At 38.3% G+C, this 20224-nt stretch overlaps 3 protein-coding genes across 3 annotated transcripts; all 3 read left to right on the top strand.

Moving 5' to 3' along the window:
• Nucleotides 1–962: 962 nt before the first annotated feature.
• Nucleotides 963–1901, top strand: LOC130881503 (olfactory receptor 4F15-like). The gene has a single exon (XM_057781109.1). The coding sequence runs from the start codon at nt 963–965 to the stop codon at nt 1899–1901; it is 939 nt and encodes a 312-aa protein (XP_057637092.1).
• A 5843-nt stretch (nt 1902–7744) lies between these two features.
• LOC130881002 (olfactory receptor 4F6-like) lies at nt 7745–8704 on the top strand. Its single transcript, XM_057780181.1, has one exon. The coding sequence runs from the start codon at nt 7748–7750 to the stop codon at nt 8702–8704; it is 957 nt and encodes a 318-aa protein (XP_057636164.1). The 5' UTR covers nt 7745–7747.
• A 9519-nt stretch (nt 8705–18223) lies between these two features.
• On the top strand, nt 18224–19165 carry LOC130881485 (olfactory receptor 4F6-like). Its single transcript, XM_057781086.1, has one exon. The coding sequence runs from the start codon at nt 18227–18229 to the stop codon at nt 19163–19165; it is 939 nt and encodes a 312-aa protein (XP_057637069.1). The 5' UTR covers nt 18224–18226.
• Nucleotides 19166–20224: the final 1059 nt, after the last annotated feature.

The raw sequence follows: 20224 nt of genomic DNA, 5'->3' as shown, positions 1-20224 counted from the left end.
AAAATAACCAAAATGTTTGAAATCATTCTTTACCATCTGCACTCAGCCCCTTTAATTTTGCAGACAATGAAATGGGAGGCAGGCAGTGAGTGACGTGTGGAAGGGGTAGAAGAAAACCTTCTTTGAGTTCTCGAAGACTCGAGGCGGGCATTATGTTTTTCTCACTCCAAATACACTGTTCTTTCCACCATACAATGAAGTATGAAGACACAAAACAGGGTGGAAATGATCTTCAAGTATCAATCATGTAGAACTTTTTAATAAATCTTATTGTAAAATGGAATTGTATGCATTTTATTCACATAATCCATGCTTTTCTGCATCCTACACATCTTTTCTAACCCAGTTCTTACCCTGCTGCATCTACTACCTAGGCTTGTAACCTAGACTGTTATTAAAGTGGGGTGATGTTAGGGTTTCTGCATGATCTTCTCACTGTATATGGAAAAAGGTGAATATGTTTTAATAAAAGATTAACTGTGAGACAGCCTTTATGAGAGTACTATATCATTTTGCTAATTGCTAATTGGAACAATCAAAGAGGTAAGAAACCTGAAGGTCCACAGAAAGTTTTGGGGATACACCATGGGCAGGAGCAGCAAACTGGATTAGAGAAATCAGGGGGGTTCTTCTCATTTCCTTTCTTCATGTATTTTATTTCCAGTGAGTCTTTAGTCTCCTCATAGCCTTTTGTCTGGCCAGTCATTTGTTCTCTTCCAATACTTATTCCTAAATATTTCCCAATCTTTATTTGGATACTGTTAAGAAATACAGGATGTTAGATGTGGTGGCTCATGGCATTGAGTGACTAACAATTTTCTGCAGTTCCACTGAGGTGCACTGACTTTCTGCAGCATTTTACAGTGTGAAACTGATGTAGTCATTAACTCCGCATACAGCTTGTATTTCCTCTTCTCTAACTTTTTCAGGTTTTATTGAATAAAGCTTTATTTTCCACTGCAATGGATGGAAACAACCACTCTGTTGTATCTGAATTTGTGTTCCTGGGACTCTCCAATGCATGGGGAATCCAGTTGCTGCTCTTTTTCTTTTCTTCTGTGTTCTATACAGCAAGTCTGATGGGGAACCTCCTCATTATGTTCTCTGTGACCGCTGACTCCAACCTGCACTCCCCAATGTACTTCTTGCTGGCCAATCTCTCATTTCTTGACCTAGGAGTTTGCTCTATTGCAGCACCCAAGATGATTTATGATCTTTTTAGAAAACACAAATCCATTTCATTTGGAGGTTGTATAACTCAGATCTTCTTTATTCATGCTATTGGGGGTACAGAAATGGTACTGCTCATAGCCATGGCCTTTGATAGATACGTAGCCATATGTAAACCTCTTCACTACTTGACTATCATGAGACCAGGAATATGCATTTTACTTTTGTCAGTAGCCTGGATCCTGGGACTTATCCACTCAGTGGCCCAACTAGCTTTCGTTGTAGACTTGCCCTTCTGTGGACCTAATATTCTGGACAGTTTTTACTGTGATCTCCCTCAGCTCATTAAACTTGCTTGCACAGAGACCAACAAATTGGAGTTCATGGTCACAGCCAACAGTGGACTCATCTCTGTGGGATCCTTCTTCATACTGATGGTATCTTATATTTTCATTTTGGTCACTGTTAGGAAGCACTCTTCAGGTGGCATATCCAAGGCCCTGTCTACTTTGTCAGCTCATGTGACAGTAGTGGTTTTATTCTTTGGACCATTGATCTTCTTCTATACCTGGCCATTTCCTTCATCGCACTTAGACAAATTCCTTGCCATCTTTGATGCAGTCCTCACTCCTTTTCTGAATCCAGTCATCTATACATTCAGGAACAAGGAGATGAAAGCAGCAATGAGGAAACTCTGCTACCAGCTTCTGAGTTACAGGAAAGTATCCTAAATAATTTGTTTAAAAAAAAACAGTAAAAATGCAACTCTACACTCAATGGCGATGAAGAAAATAAAGTCAGTGATATTTCACCTCTCTATTAGTTTGTAAACTAGGTTATATTTAGGAATTGACCAATTATTATGTGTAGTACCTTAATCAATATGGATGAGGGGAGTTTGAATTAAAGTTTCTATGCTTCTGACCCTGTGTGGGATGCTTTCTACAAAATTATTAATAGTCGTAATTTTGTACAGCATTTAACTTTGATGATCTTTCAAAATACATTAGAAAGTGTTTTTCACTTGTTCCTTTTATAATTACTATATAAAATACCTCAAAACAAAGTGATTTTCCCCTCAATCTACTTTCTATAGTGTTCTTAAACCTCCAGTAATAGCCTAACAGAAAATATGTTGAGCAATTTACTGTTGAAGATGAGCATAACTCCTTTTTATTGTTATGTCTCCTTCTTTTAATAAAAAAATTCAGTGGTGGTAAAATTGATGCATATGGGGAGTTGTGCTTGTAGCTGAACTAAAACAATAAATAGGCTCTTAAAATCCTCTAAGGATGCTGATGGGGTGAAAGCTATAACAGTTTCAAACAGGCTGGTGAATGAGACACTAAGATCAAGAAGAGTGATGATAATATGACATAAATTTTGTTTGAAATTATTAAACATTCAATTTAATAACCACACCGCTTGGTACCCAGATGTCCCAAGTTCTCCTCCAGTATCTAGGTAGGTGAGTACCGCTGACCTACTGAACACTTCTTTTCCATAACCTTGAACCATTCAGTTCAAGCCCAGGTCTCACAACTAGTGACCCTCCCTACTCTGGCCACCCATGCCTGCACTGCAACCAACCGTAGGCTTCCACCAGAACTCTCTCTCTCTCTACCTGCAACCACCCACAGGTCCCTTCTACGCCATCTCTAACAATTATTATAAGTATGTAGCATTTCAAGTTTTTTATATGCATTGATATAGCAAAACAAGGTAGATAATGTTTTCATTCTTGTTTTATAGATTAGGGAACTAAAACACAAAAAGACTTACTAATGAGACCAAAGACAACAGCTGGCAAGATCTAAGTTGTAAAGCCAAGTAACCCTGTTTTGATCCAAAAAAAGAAAAAAAAAAACTCTACTGCTTGAAGGAAAGAAGTCCCTTCACCTATTCTTATAAATTCTAAACACATTTTCATAGCTGCATATAGCACTATAAAATAGTAAACAAACAACAACTCACTAAAATATGCTATTTGAGATTTACATTGTCATTTTAATATATCATCAAATATTTATTTCTTTACTATTTGAAGAGGAAAAGACTGAACAGTAAACTTTATAATAAATAATTTTGTGATTTTTCTTCCTTCTCCTCAAGTGACCCATTACCACATTTTTCTTTTGGCTCCGGCTGAATTTCTGTGGTCCTTGGAAACAATTCCCTTGGTCAAATGTACACAGAATGGCAATTCCAGAATTCTATGACGACACTGAAGTCACTTCCCCAGGCTGCTAATTAATTGCCTTTCCCCTCTATGGAGGTATTAAACTTGACTTTTTATGCCAAGTAATGGCATAGGCTAGAGTTTATCAGGTTTGGGTTGTCTAACTTAAGATAATTCCAGCACTGATCCAGGTAGGTTAGACGGATGGAAGCTGCCTTTTCATTATTTTCTATAGTTAGCACATAGCATTCTGAGTTTCATATTGACATTTGTGTATGTGTGTGTGTGTGTGTGTTGTGTGTGTGTGTGTGTTATACTTTGCTCGTTTTGACCTGCCTATCCTGCCCTCCATCAGTCTATTCCACTGATAGAAACTGTCTTGGAGGAAAATTTGAATTTTAAAGGAAACACATAGAGTAGACAAAAACCTAATCAATCAGAAGAAATAAATTCAATGAGGAAATTGCAATATATTACCCATAAATTAAAGTGTATAAGTCAGAGGAATGAACAAAGTCATAGGTGTGCAGCATGGTAGAGGTTACTCCGGTGGCATTTTCATGGAAGTCTTACATGTGCATTCAATAAAAGGAATAAAATGAGAGTTAAAGCATAGCCCGATGGAGAAAATATCAATAATTTTGGACAACAGTAAAGAAACTAGGGTCCATATATATGGGTTGAAGGACTGAATTATAATTGTAAATACAATTTTTATAGATATACAATAAGCTGTTGAGACATATTCATATTGTATCATCAAAATGAGATTATTGGCAAACAATTGATTAAACATTATTCTTCCTATGTAGTGAAACCTTCAAAACCCTCTCTGTCTACAATTTTGTTCAAGTGATGTGTTGTGATTCCTTGGGCCACAGACAGGACACAAGGTAGGATAAGCACAGCAAAACAAATGGATGGAATGAAAGGAATCCGGGCTGATGAGACCAAGAGTGAAACACGCTTGCTCCAGATTAGCCAACAATTTGTTCTGTGGCTTAAGCAGGGTCCTTGCCCTTCCCATACCTTTCTCTCTTTAGTTGAGAATCAAAAGAATGTCACAGACACACAGCAAAGTTTCACTGGGGTGACAGTAGCCATCCAGTCTGTCCTGGCAGCACCGAGGACTCGTGTGGAAGCGTGCAGGTCTAAAGCCTCTCCACACAACTTCTAGGATACTGAACAATGTCCTGATCACTCCCTGTACATCCTAGGAAGAAGAAACAGTGGAGAAGCTTGTCATGATCATATTGAACTCTTTCAAGGACATTTTCTGCACTATACAGAAGCTCTAACTTAATTCAACCTTTTTAATAATTGAGAAAAAAAGTTTACCAAATAAAGAATACTCAGACTCTTCCTGAGCAGCTTCAAATGTTGATTTTCAACTTTAACAAAAACTCTAGCATTAGCTTGCCCCATCGGTGCTAATTTCACATGATTTAATGCCTATTGCCTGTTTATGTTGGCCCAGGAAAGGATGAGCTGCCCTGAGCACAGGAGGAAATGCACTGCTCTGAGGAGGTCTCTGAGGCTTGTCCTTCTGTTACGCTTTATACTTTGTGGTGGAAGCGTGAGCAGAGACTTTTGCTTTCTGGTGAACTCAGATCTGAGACTGAGGACGCTGCAAAGACAGTGTCCTCATCAATTAACTATATCCAGTTAACTATACTGCTACAATCTTGTTTTTGCTAAAGCATCAGATTTGAACTACTTTTCTGCCTTTTTTATTGAAAATGTGTTCTTCTCTGAAACAATGCAACCTGACCACAGTTTTCCCTCCAACCTCTTTCTCTACCAGGTACACTAGCCCTTTGTTTCCCTTCAAAAGAGAGTAGGCCTCCAAGAGAAGCACAACAAAACAAGATACAGTAAGACAAGGTGAAAGCCCTCATATGGAAACAAGACAAGGCAACTGGATAGGAGGAAAAGAGTCCCAAGAGCAGGCAAAAAGAGTCAGAGATGAATCCACTCCTGGTGTTTAAAATCCCACAAAAACACGAAACATATACACAGAAGACCTGATGTAGACCCCATGCTTTTCACTTAAGTCTCTGTGAGCCCATATGCATTCTAATTAGTTGATACAGTGGGTCATTTTCACCTAGTATCATCCATCCCCTCTGACACCTGTGATCGTTCCTCCCCCTCCTCCACCGTGCTCCCCAATGCAGCGGGGAAAGATCCAAAGGAGACCTCCAATTTAGACTCTCTCTCTCTCTCTCTCTCTCTCTCTCTCTCTCTCTCTCTCTCTCTCTCCCTCCCTCTCCTTCTCCCTCTCTCTCTCTCCCTCCCTCCTTCTCTCCCTCTCCCTCTCCCTTTCCCTCTCCATCTCTCTCTCTCTCTGTCTCTCTCTGTCTCTGTCTCTCTCTCTCCCCATAATGTCTGCCTGTGGGTCTCTGCACCCACTCCCATCTCTGCCAGAGGAAGCCTCTTTGTTGATGACTGTATAAGACATCTATGAATATAGAAAAATATTATTGGGAATCATTTCATTTTTTTCACAAATAGTTTATGGTTCTACCCTAGATCTTTTGATATCCAGTCTCTGGTTCCTAGCCATCCCAAGCAGTGTGAAGCGTGGGCTCCCTGTCACATTGATTGGCTACTCCCACAAGTTCTGTGCCACCATTGCCCCAACACATCTTGCAGACAGGACAGATTTTAGGTCCATGGTTTTTTGGCTGTTTGTGTCCACGTTTCTCTTTCAATAGCCTTCAGAGTATCTTCCCTCATGAAAGAGACTAGACCATAGGGGTGAAGGCTCCATACAGGTACAAACTTAAACTCTACATTCAACAAGCTGTGTGGATTCTGACCTCTGCAATGGGGTCCGACTGTCAATTTGAGGAGAGCGACCCCTGCCCTAGCATCAGCTTCAGCACCAATTCTGCCCACTTTTAGAGCAGAGCCGGTATGCAAAACAAATAGAAAGTTTGAAACCTGGGGAGCTGAGATTTAAGTAGAGGCAGAGCATTGACTAACTGGATAGTCCACCAACAATGTCCACACCTGTTTTCCAAATTTTTACAAACTATAGTAACTTACCCACTTTTAAACCTTTACTAACTCAAAAGAAAAAAAATTACAATATACTGAGTTATTTACCTAGAATCCTATGTCACATACTGAAGGCATTTTTGAAACATTAAACATGAAAATAGTGTTTCAGTAAAATAACATAAAATTTTCTTCCATTGCCTACCTTAGTCACATGAATATAAATGTGAATATACTCGGGAATTTTGAATCTTAGAGGTAGAAGTGCTGAACCAAAGCAAACACCTATGTAAAAACTCAGAATGCACTTCAAATTTAACTACTCGTTTCTGTCATCAGATGTGAGAATGCTTGCTTCTTCAGCCACCCGCAAACCTTGATTTGTGTCAAATGTTTCAACTCCTGCCTAATTAATAAGAAAAAGCTGTTATGTTGATATTTTGCATGCATTTAATTTAATTGTGAATGAACTTAGGAGTATTTACCTACAAGGAAACAGGTCCTCACCAGATCCTCTGACATGTTCGTTCTCACTTCTGTGGGGGGGATCATGACACACTGCCCTCATTCTGGTTGCCTCTTTCACTTGATGTTTGTCATTTTTTCCCTCCACTGAGCATCAGACAGAATCTGCTCCAGAGTATCCATGGCTTTTTTAATTTCTCCAAGTCACACAGTGAGTGCCATAAACCTGCATCCTCTGCCCCATTTTGTCACCTTGTCATCTCAATATAGAGATAAGAGAAATGCCCATCTCTTATCCTGAAATGTGTATATAGGCATTTTAATGTGATCTTATTTAGAATACTAATATCTTAAGAAATATCCACAGTCACTTAAGAATTTGACAGTTAATAACCCAAAAGACTTTTATTTCAGAGTCATCAGAAAGATATGCCTATAATAATATATTCTCAAAATATAACAAATATGGTTATCCAAGTAAATTAAAGGGCTAAATATTGGTATGCTTTGGACACTGGGATATATGAGAGGAATACTAATTGCTTTAGGGGGGATGAAGGAAGTGCTTTTTTTTGTTTTGTTTTGTTTTTTTGTTTTTTGTTTTTTTTTTTTTTAGGAAGTGCTTTTTTATACTTTTTTATTTCTGGAAATTAAAAAGTAAATACATCACATTCCTATTTTCATACCTCCAATCCCTTTCATATATTCCCCCCTTGCTTTGCTTCAAAATCACGGCCTCATTTTATTTCACTATTTCTAGATATGTGTGTATGTGTGTGTGTATAAGTATGTATAAATACATAACTGTCTCCAAAGTTATGTTAGTCTTTGATGTGACTTTGTCAGTTGAGCACTGCTTGTCCTAAACCGGAGTTTCTCATTGCTCTCCTGTTTCAGATGACATGAGGGTTGTCACAGCCAACAAAGGCAATGAGTGAAGCAAACCGCTCTGTAGTATCTGAGTTTGTCTTCCTGGGACTCTCCAACTCATGGACAACCCAGCTCTTCCTCTTCCTCTTTTCCTGTATGTTCTATGTGGCAAATCTGTTTGGAAATTTTCTCATTGTTCTAACTGTGACTTCAGACCCCCATTTACAGTCCCCTATGTACTTCCTCTTAGCCAATCTTTCCATCGTCGACTTGATATGTTCATCATCAACAGCACCAAAGATGATTTATGACCTTCTCAGAAGGCACAAAACAATTTCTTTTGGGGGCTGTATCACTCAGATCTTCCTAATCCATGCAGTTGGAGGCACTGAGATGGTATTGCTCATAGCCATGGCTTTTGACCGATATGTTGCCATATGTAAGCCTCTGCACTACCTGACTATCATGAGTCCACAAAAGTGCATTTTGGTTTTAGTTGCTTCTTGGATTACTGGCTTTATCCACTCAGTGACTCAGTTGATTTTTGTCGTGGACTTACCCTTCTGTGGCCCTAATGAACTAGACAGCTTTTTCTGTGACCTCCCTCGGTTTATTAAACTGGCTTGTATGGACACCAGTACATTGGAGTTGATGGTCACTGCCAATAGTGGGTTCATTTCTGTAGCCTGTTTTTTAATTCTGATCATCTCTTATGTGTTTATTTTGGTGACTGTTCAAAAGAAATCTTTGGGTAGCTTATCTAAGGCCCTCTCCACTCTGTCAGCTCATGTCATGGTGGTCATTTTGTTCTTTGGACCAATAATCTTCTTCTACATGTGGCCATTTCCAACATTACATCTGGATAAATTTCTTGCCATCTTCGATGTAATTATTACTCCTTTTCTAAATCCAGTGATCTATACGCTTAGGAATAAAGAGATGAAGATGTCCATGAGAAGACTATACACTCGCTTTATGAATTACAGTGTTTTCTTAAATATACTGAAGATATATTAATATCCAGTGGATATGTGCTATATAAACTATGTTATACTTCACCAGAATATTACTGTGTGCTAATATGTGATATACCCTTGTTCGTTTTCTGCCTGAATTAAATTTGGATATTACTAACTGTTTATACAACAGACTAAAGACAAAAGAGTTTTCCAGTCTTACTCACCAATAATCTTAATTCACTACAATGGTCAAAACAATACTGATAACCGCCAAAGCACACATTTCTAAGGATCATATTATAAATGGACTGTCTTACTTGAAAATAAAGATTAACTAACCTTTGTTTTATATGATTTGTCTTACTCTCCTCATGACTTATTTTCTGTCCCTTCAGTATCTTGTTTATCAGTCATTTGTGTGATAATCTGCTTTTCACAATCCAGTAAGGAGTCAGAAACCACATCAGTTTTGTTGAAAAAGAAAATTCTGATATGAAGAATTGTCTAAGTATAAACTATGCTAAATAGTTTTATAAAATTGTTTAAAAATAGAATCCTACTTTCAACCCAGGCACAGGGCAATCCAGGAAGTTTTAAATGTTTCAGCTTTCATGCAAAGCAGAGCAAAAGTTAAGAAATGGAAAGGAACAAAATAGAGCAAATATAGTGAGAACTCATTATCTTCCCAAATTCAATTTTTTTCTCTGAGTAAATTTTCTTCAGATTTTTCTCCTCATGAAGCTCACTTTCTCCATTGAGATCATCAGACCACTCATTACTCTTTTTTTATTATTATGTATACAATATTCTGTCTGTGTGTATGTCTGCAGCCCAGAAGAGAACACCAGACCTCATTACAGATGGTTGTGAGCCACCATGTGGTTGCTGGGAATTGAACTCAGGACCTTTGGAAGAGCAGGCAATGCTCTAAACCTGAGCCATCTCTCCAGCCCAACTCATTACTCTTTACACAATGAGGTGTACAAATAAAAACTAATTATGTTTCAAATAAAAATCAAACAAAATTTATGATATTTTTATTTCTAACAAGTATTGAGTAATTCATTGAGAGAGACAGAAATCTATGAGCACAAAAGTAGCATTTTTAGGAAGGCAAGAAACAGAATGCACACATTTGCCAAGGACAAAGGCACTGGGTTTTGATCCTACTGCATGTACTGGCTTTGTGGGAACCTAGTCTGTTTGGATCATTAACTTCCTAGACCTGGATGGAGCGGGGAGGACCTTGGACTTCCCACAGGGCAGGGAACTCTGACTGCTCTTTGGACTGGAGAGGGAGGGGGAGGGAAATGGGAGGAGGGAAGGAGGTGAAAATTTGTAATAATAATAATAAAAAGAAAATATCTCTAGCTGCTAAAAGTAATGTATAGCTCTTCCTGCCAACAGGTGGAATCTATTTCTCTGGTCTTTAAGCCCTTGTGGTGCCTGGGCTTGCTTTGAACAAAGGAGTATAGCAAAAAGTTTTGTTTCTTGGTTTTCAGAAGTTAGGGTGTTTTCAAACATAAGATTGGAATTTTTCTCCTCTTATTGCTTGCTCACAATTCAGAGCTAACAAAGCTTGCACAAGACTAATGACCAGGGCTGGAGAGATGGCTCAGTGGTTAAGAGCATTGCCTGCTCTTCCAAAGGTCCTGAGTTCAATTCCCAGCAACCACATGATGGCTCACAACCATCTGTAATGAGGTCTGGTGCCCTCTTCTGGCCTTCAGGCATACACACAGACAGAACATTGTATACATAATAAATAAATAAATATTTTAAAAATAAAAAAAAGACTAATGACAAAATGCTATTTTCAAATAAGTGCCTAGTTCTAAGGCTCAAGGCTCATGTGTGAGGCTTCTTAAACCCTTCCAGATCCAGCAGTCTTCCACGTGGTGTTGTCTGAAGTTTTCTGTCCTGCCCAGTTCCCACAGTTGTTAAATCCCAAAGAAATCACACAGAGGTCTACATTAACTATAAACTGATTGGCCCATTAGCTCAAGCTTCTTATTAACTCTTATAACTTATATTAGCCCATTATACTTGTCTGTGTTAGCCACATGGCTTGGTACCTTTTTCAGTGAAGCAGTTATATCTTGCTCTGTGGTTGGGTCAGGACTGCAGACAAAGCTTTCCTCTTTCCAGAATTCTCCTGTTCTCTTTGACCCAACTCTACTTCCTGTCTGGTTGTCCTGCATATACTCCTGCCTGGCTACTGGCCAATCAATGTTTTATTAAAATATAATTGACAGAATACAGACCATTGTCCACTTTCCCCTCAAAAAAAAAAAAAAAAAAAAAAAAACTCTGAATCTAACATCCTTTGTTTAACTTTTCTCCTGACCATTAGCCATAACAACTTGTAACCAACATTTCAAACAAAGGAAAATATCCATAGTCCATTTTTGGGAAATGTGGGCATAGTTTTCCAGACTACTTCCTGCTGGTTGGGGGTGCTGATAATCTTATGGGGACCTAAAGAAAATTTAGAATTATGATCAAGTCCTGACTGGAGTATTCTGTGAGACTTGATCATCTCAGGCAGCATCTTGAATCTCTTCTGGATGTAGAACTCGGACATTTGAGCAATCTGTTCCTGCCAGAGATTTCTCAGGTGGTCTTCCTTGGTCAAACCTAATTTTTCTTAACTCAGAATAAATCCATAGCCTCTCATTTTTTGTGGAAACAAAAGCAAGCTAATCTCCAAAGTAACATATCTCTTGACTTCAATTTTGAAGTCATATTCTCAAAATACCTATCTTGGATTAATTCATCAGCATTTATAAACAAATACTTTTTAGCAGCTGTTGCTCCTTCCTCATCATTCAAACAATTCAAAGAGAACATAATAACATACAGTATCCAGATTCTCTGTGTTTTCCATCATTATGTGGTTTTATTTTAACCTCTATTTCTTTTAGTTTTAATTTTTGTCTTTTTGAGACAGGGTTTCTCTATGTATCTTTGTCCTGGAACTCACTCTGTAGACCAGGCTGACCTTGAACTCACAGAGATCTGCCCGACTCCGCCTCCCAAATTCTGGGATTAAAAGCATGTACCTTGATCTCACAGAGGTCTGCTGCCTCTGTCTTCCAAGTGTTGGGATTAAAGGTATGTGCCACCACACCCAACTACTCTCTTTTTTAAGGACTTTAACCTTTTTCTTTTCTCTCCCAAGCCTGCATAAATTTTTAACACACTGTAAAAGATTTAGAGATTTTCTTCATCTTTGAATCTCTCTTTACTGTATAACTCTCTTTTTCTGACCACATGAGTCTTTAATTTGCTAAACAATATGGAGAGAATTAAAGCTGTGGCTCTGATGGCTAGATCCAGCCCATTCTTTAGCTTTCTGAAATTCCAGCCTCATGGTGGAGGTACCACTGGAGCCATGTTTATTGCCAAAACTCTATGGCATTTCAAGGTCCCTGTCAGCAAGCAAGCTGCAGCAGTCTGCTTACAAACCACACTCAAATGCTCTGTAGCTGGACTCCTGCCTGAAAGAGCCAGAGTTTGTGCTGGCTGGATGGCCCAGAAAGCCAGCATTTTAACACAGCGTGGTTTTTTCCTGCTATGGATGAAAACCAAAAAGTATGCAGTCAGCTTTTCATCAACACCATTTAAGTGTTTTATGGCAGGGTCTCTTAAAAGAGCTGCAAGGTTTTACAGCTAAAGCTGAGTCAGGAAGCCTCTCTTAAATGAGATACATTTGCCTCTAGCAAACAGAGCCCACCTGAAATAATGCTGCTATCAATAAACTGTGCTTTTCTCTATTCTTTTTTGTCTAGAATTACTTCCCAAGTTCTCTCAGGCTTTATGTGGATGCAGATCTCCATGTTGGATGCAATTTATTGTCTGAGGTTTCTGTCCTGTCAAGTTCCTGCAATCGTTAGGTCCCAAAGAAATCACACAGAGGTCTACATTAACTATAAACTGATTGGTTCATTAGCTCAGGCTTTTTATTAACTCTTATAACTTATATTAGCCCATTATTCTTGTCTTTGTGAGCCATGTGGCTTGGTACCATTTGCAGTGAGACAATTACATCTTGCTTGCTCTGTGGCCAGGTCAGGACTGCAGACAAAGCTTCCCTCTTTCCAGAATTCTCCTGTTCTCTTTGACCCACCTCTACTTCCTGTCTGGCTACTGGCCAATCAGCATTTTAGTAAAATGTAATTGACAGAATACAGACCATTGTCCCACACTAACATGGCCTATACTTCTGAAGAATTCCAGTTGAGACCAGAAGACCTACACAGCTTCTGAATCTGAGATCTTAACTTCTGCCCAGCTAGATTATTAATTTAGGTACTGTGTAATCACAAATGGAAATAATATATTGTATAATTTTAATTTACAATGGCCCTTTCATCAATTCTCTACATATGTTTTAGATAAAGAAACAAATTTTACCTATAAATTTTAGCTTTTATTGATATTTTTAAGAAAAAATATCTTATTATAGAAAAGGTGAACTGTAAATGATTTGCCTTTTATCTGATCCACCGGCTCTATCAGTTCCTCAATTTGAGCTATTCTAATTGAGTTCTTTTTTTCTCTGAATATCAAAAAATCAATAACAAATTGGCCACCAGGTGGTGGTGGCACATGCCTTTAGTCCCCACACTCAGGAGGCAGAGGCAGACAGATTTATGTGAGTTTGAGGCTAGCCTGGTATACAAGAGCTAGTTCCAGGACAGTTTCCAAAGTTACAGAGAAACCCTGTCTCAAAAAATAATAATAATAATAATAAATTGGCTCAATATTGACTAGACAGCTGAAACTCTTATCATATCTAATTCAGTCAGTCATTGTCATGGGACATAGATTATACCATACAGTAAACACTAAGGGACATTTTACTCATTTTATCTCTCCATTCCTACCTTCTTGTGGAAATGATACATTACTTTTCACTTTTTAAAAGTATATATTTTAAATCTTATAGAGTTTCTCTTCTTATAAATAAGAAAAGCAATAGGTCAAAAGCATTTTTAAATTAAACAAAAGATTGTATAGTATTAAAAAAATACGAAATCCCTGTAGTCTGCCTTCTTTCTCCTCAAGTGACCCATTACCACATTTTTCCTTTGGCTCTGGCCAAATTTCTGTGGCCCTTGGAAACAATTCCCATGAGCAAATGTATACAAAATAACAATTCCAGACTTTTATGGCAACACTTCAGTGTCTTTCCCATGTTGATAATTAGTCACCTTTCCCTCAATGGAGGTGCAAAGCTTGACTTTTTATGCTAAGCTATGGCACAGGCTAGGGCTCGGCAGGCTTGTGTTATCTAACTTGTGATCTTCCCAACACTGATTCAGGTAGGTTAGATGGATGGAAGCTGACTTTCCGTTATTTTCTATAGTTAGCTCACAACATTCTAAGTTTTATATTGACGTGTGTGTGTGTGTGTGTGTGTGTGTGTGTTTGCTCCTTCTGACCTACCTATCCAGCACTTCCTTGTACCTCTGTCTATCCCACTGATAGAAACTGTCTTTGAAGAAAATCAGAAATTCAATGGAAACACATTGAGCAGAAGAAAAACCTAATCAACTATAAAAATAAATTCAATGTGGAAATTGCAACATATTACTAATCAAGTAAAGTATAAATCAGAGGAATGAGCAAAGTCATGAGATTTTCAGCATGGTAGAGGTTCCTCCTGTGGCATTTTTATGAAAGTCTTACATTTGCATTCCACAAAAGGAATAAAATAAGAATTGAAGTGTAGCCAGGTAGAAAAAAAATATCGATAATTTTGGACAACAGTTAAGAAAGGTTCATACATATAGGTTGAAGGGCTGAATTCTAACTGTAAATACAATACTTATATAGATATACAATAAGCTATTAAGACACATACGCATATTGTATCATCAGTATGGATGATTGACAGACAACTGATTAAACCTTGATTATTCCTACATAATAAAACCTTCAAAACCTTCTCTTCTTAAAATTTCATCCAAGTGATGTATTGTGATTCCTTGACTCACAGACAGGACACAATTACAGAAAAATAAGTGGGTAGAATGAAATAATAAATAAATCTGGATTGATGAGACCAAGAGTGAAACACACTTAGTCAGATTTTCCAACAGTTTGTTCTATGGCTTAAGCAGAGTCCTCGCCCTTCCTGGACCTTTGTTACCTTAGTTTAGAATCAAAAGAATGTCACAGACACATAGCAAAGTTTCACTGGGGTGACAGTAGCCATCCAGTCTGTCCAGGCACACTGAAGACTCATGTGGAAGCGCGCAGGTCTAATGGCCTCGCCACACAACTTCTAGGACACTGAGCAATGTCCTGACCTCTCTCTGTACATCTCAGGAAGAAGAAACAGTGGAGAAGCTTCTGGTGATTATATTGAACTCTTGAGGAAATTTTTCAGCACTATCCAGAAACTTCTAATTTACTTCAACATTTTTTAATAATTGAAAAGAAAAAGTAAATAGCCAGTCTTTTCCTGATCTGTTTCAAATGTTGATTTGTGATTTTAACAAAAACTCTAGCATTATCAGCCTGCTTCATCGGTGCTAATTTCACATGATTTAAAGTCTGTTGCCTGTTGATGTTGGCCCAGGAAAGGATGAGCTGTCCTGAGAACAGGAGGGAATGCACTGCTCTGTAGAGGACTCCGAGGCTTTTCCTGTTACACTTCACACATAGCAGTGGAAGTGTGAGCACAGACTCTTGCACTCAGATGAACACAGGTAAGACAGTGGAACTGAGGTCTGAATCCTCATTAATAAACTCTATTCAGTTATCTATTCAGTCTTCAATCTGTTTTCACTGACGTATTAGATTTAAACTACTTTTCTGCCCTTTTGTTAAAGGAAGATACATTCTTCTCAGACAATACAACCTGTCACAGTTTCCCCTCCCTCCACTGCTCCCCGCTCCCTCCCCTCTCTTCTTCCCCAGGTCCCCTGCACCAGATCCCCTCTGCCTTTGGTTTCCGGCAGAAGGGAGTAGGTTCCAAGAGACACCAACCAAACATGACAAAACAAGGTACAATAAGACAAGGCAAAAGTTCTCAAATGAAGGATGGACAAGGCAACCCAGTGAAAGAAGAGAGTCCTAAGAGCAAGCAAAGGAGTCAGAGATACACGCCCAGTGCTATGTAAGTCCCACAAAACGCCATAACACACGGAGAGAACCTGGTGAGGAGCCGTGCAAACCCCATACTTCCCACTTCAGTCTCTCTGAGGCCATGTACACCCACTTAGTTGATTCAGTGAGTCATGCTCTCCTTGCGTCCTCGAACCTCTCTGATTCCTACAATCTTTCTTCCCTTCCCCAAGTGCAGAGGGGAAGGACCGGATGGAGGCCCTCAACTTGGACACTTCCTCCTGCATTATGTCTGCTGTGGTTGAGCACCTACTCTCATCTACCAGAGGAAGCCTCTCTGATTATGACTGAACAAGGCATCAATCTATGAATATAGAAGAATATTATTAGTAATCATTTTAATGATTTTTTTTCACCATTCATTTTGGTTCCGCCCTAGGTCTCTAGGCTATCCAGTCTCTGGTTCTTAACCATCCCACACAATATAAGGCATGGACTCCCTCTCATGTCACTGACATCAGACATTGGTTGGCTATTGTCACAAGTTCTGTGCCACCATGGCCCCGGCACACCTAGCAAGCAGGACAGATTTTAGGTTGAGAATTTTGTGGCTGGTTTGGTGTCCGTGTTTCTCTTTCAGTAGCCTCCAGAGTACCTTCCCTCACCAGAGACTACAACATACGAGTGAAGGCTCCATACAGGCACGAGCTCAAACTCTCTACATTCAGTGAGTTTCTGGATGTTGACCTCTCAATGGTGTCCATTGTCAATTTGAGAAGAGCGACCCCTGTCCTAACAACAGCTTCAGTCCCAGCTGTCCCCTCCTTTAAAGCATAGTCATTCTGAGAAACACATAGCAAGTTTCACACCTGGGGAACTGAGATTTAAATAGACGCAGAGAATTAACCAGCTCGACGGTCCATCAACATTGTCCACACCTGATTTCCAGTTTTTTTAATTAAATTTAATGTGACACAGGACTTAGGTAAATAACTCTTCTTAGAATAATGTAATTTTTAGACTTTCAAGTTAGCAATGGTTTAAAAGTAAATAAGTTACTCTAGTTTGTAAAACTCAGATAAGCAGGTACGGGCATTGTTTGTGGACTGTCCAGCTAGTCAATGTTCTGCCTCTACTTAAACTGAAGACATTTTCAAGACATTGAGCTTGAAAACAATGCTTTAGCCAAAATAACAAAAAAATGTTATTTCATTGTCTACCTGAAATACATAGTTACATGAAATACATATGAATATACTTAATAATATTCAGTCATAGAGACTGAAGTGCTTAACCAAAGCAAACACCAAAGTAAAAACTTAGAAGGTGTTTGAAACCTAACCACTTGATTTTTCTGCAATCATATGTGAGAACGCTTGCTTCTCTACCCACCACCAAACCTTGAATTTTGTCAAATATTTAAACTTCTGTCTAATTATTAAGAAAAGGCTGTTATACTGATATTTTGACATGCATTTAATTTAATTGTGAATAAACTTAGAATCTTTACCTACGAGGACACAGGTTCTTACCAGATCCTCTGTCATATTCACTCTCATTTCTGTGTGGAGGATCATGACACACTGCCCTCATTCTGGTTTCCTCTTTCACTTGATGTTTGTCATTTTTTTTCCTCCACTGAGCATCAGTCAGAATCTGCTCCAGAGTATCCATGGCTTTTTTAATTTCTCCAAGTCACACAGTGAGTGCCATAAACCTGCATCCTCTGCCCCATTTTGTCACCTTGTCATCTCAATATAGAGATAAGAGAAATGTTTATCTCTAGTTCTGAAATATGTATATGGGCATTTAATGTAATCATATATTTAATATTAATATATATTAAGGAATATCCAAATCATGAATACTACCATCACTTAACAATTTCTTCACATTTAATATTCCAAAAACCTTTAGTTCAGAGTCATCTCAAAGATATGTCTAGAAAATTATATTTTTAAAATATAACGAATATGTTATCAAAGTGAAAGAGTTAATTATTTTAGCATATTTTAACAACGATCTATGTGAGGAATATTAATTGCATTTATTTGACCTGGAAGAAGCATGACTTTTTTATATTTTGAAATTATAATTACTTCACTTTCCTCCCTCTAATTCCATGTATTTCCCCCTTGCTTTGTTTCAAGCTCACGACTTCTCTTTCTTTCATTGTTTCTACATAAATATATATATGTTCATAAATACATAAGTACAATCTGCTCAGTCAATATAATGTTACTTGTATGTATTGTATGTACATGATTTCAGGGCCACTTGGTACTTGGTCAACAACTGGGGACTTCTTCCATGGAGTAGACTATTTCTCCTGCTCTCAGAATTCTTCAGTAGATAAAAAATTGCTATTTTACTTAAAATATCTCCAAAGGCATGTTAGTCTTTGATGTGACTTTGTCAGTTGAGCATTGCTTGTCCTAAACCGGAGTCTCTCATCACTCTCCTGTTTCAGATGACATGAGGGTTGTCACAGCCAACAGAAGCAATGAGTGAAGCAAACGGCTCTGTAGTATCTGAGTTTGTCTTCCTGGGACTCTCCAACTCATGGACAACCCAGCTCTTCCTCTTCCTCTTTTCCTGCATGTTCTATGTGGCAAGCCTGTTGGGGAATTTTCTCATTGTGCTAACAGTGACTTCAGACCCCCATTTACAGTCCCCTATGTACTTCCTCTTAGCCAATCTTTCCTTTCTCGACTTGATATTTAGCTCCTCCACAGCACCAAAAATGATTTACGACCTTTTCAGAAGGCACAAAACCATCTCTTTTGGGGGCTGTATCACTCAGATCTTCCTAATCCATGCAGTTGGAGGCACGGAGATGGTGCTGCTCATAGCCATGGCTTTTGACCGATATGTTGCCATATGTAAACCTCTGCACTACTTGACTATCATGAGTCCACAAAAGTGCATTTTGGTTTTAGTTGCTTCTTGGATTACTGGCTTTATCCACTCAGTGACTCAGTTGATTTTTGTCATGGACTTACCCTTCTGTGGCCCTAATGAACTAGACAGCTTTTTCTGTGACCTCCCTCGGTTTATTAAACTGGCTTGTATGGACACGTACACCTTGGGGTTCATGGTCACTGCCAATAGTGGGTTCATTTCTGTGGCCTCCTTTTTAATTCTGATCATCTCTTACATATTTATTTTGATGACTGTTCAAAAGAAATCTTTGGGTAGTTTATCTAAGGCCCTCTCCACTCTGTCAGCTCATGTCATGGTGGTCATTTTGTTCTTTGGACCATTAATCTTCTTCTACATGTGGCCATTTCCAACATCACATCTGGATAAATTTCTTGCGCTCTTTGATGCAGTTATTACTCCTTTTCTAAACCCAGTGATCTATACACTTAGGAATAAAGAGATGAAGGCGGCAATAAGAAGGCTATGCAGTCAGTTTATTAATTACAATAAAATTTCTTAATATAAAGCACACAAATTATACTAGAATTTCAGATGGATATTGCTGCATTGACTGTGTTGTATTTATCCAGAATGTTTCGTGTACCAAAATTTGATATGCCTTCACTTGCTTTCCCCTAAAGTGAAATACCACGTAATAAATAGTTTCTGTAAGAGACATGATGGACTAGAGAGATTACTCAATAGTTTAGATCAGTCAGTGTTTTTACATAGGACCAAGATTTGGTTCCCAGAACCCACATGGAGGCTCACAACTATCTGTAATTCCAGGATAAATAAATCAAATCGCCTCTTCTGGCCTATGATAGAGACCAACATACATTAGTATACATTCATACTTGCAAACAATTCATTCATACACGTAAAATAAAACTTTCTTAATAAAGATATACATACTAAAAAGCTAAAGTTTGTGCATGTCTATCGTCACCAAAGATGCTGCATGGGTATAATGATGAATGCAATAATGATAAACTTGTAAAAATCAGTATGTGATTTTTACCTATTTATCTTTCCAATCTTGAGATTATTTTCAAATTTAATTGTTACTTGTAGTGTCTACTACAACTGATTTTTCTTACTATTCTGATAGTTTATTTTCTACCTTTTCAACCTCTAGTTTATCGATCATTTACTTACTAATCTGCTTCCTCAAAGACCAGTAAGATTGAAACTGCATCATTTGTTTTGAAAAGACAAACTTTAATATAAAGAACTGTTGACTCGATATAAAACTCCACTGAATGGCTTTCATGAGAAGCCATTGCTTCAGATGAGTTTCCAGTGGTACAGACCAGACCAGAGAAGGCTCAGTGCTAAAGGAGGCTTTCATCTCCAAACTCCATTTCTAAACAGTTGAGTTTAAGAAAAAACCAAACAAAAGCAAGGAGACGGAAAGGAAAAATATGGAGCAAATGAAATGAAAAGCATCCTCTTTCCAAATTTGCCTTTTCCTTTGAGTCATATTTTATTCAGGATTTTTCTCCTCATGAAGCTAACGTTCTCCATTTAGATCAACAGATCATTCATTCAACTTCAAAGTGAGGTGCTACCCAATTCT

This window comes from Chionomys nivalis, chromosome 9 (genome assembly GCF_950005125.1).
Source record: "Chionomys nivalis chromosome 9, mChiNiv1.1, whole genome shotgun sequence".
Classification (NCBI taxonomy): domain Eukaryota; kingdom Metazoa; phylum Chordata; class Mammalia; order Rodentia; family Cricetidae; genus Chionomys; species Chionomys nivalis.
The sequence above is the reverse complement of the archived record's forward strand: the minus strand, read 5'-3'. Positions and strand labels throughout refer to the sequence as shown.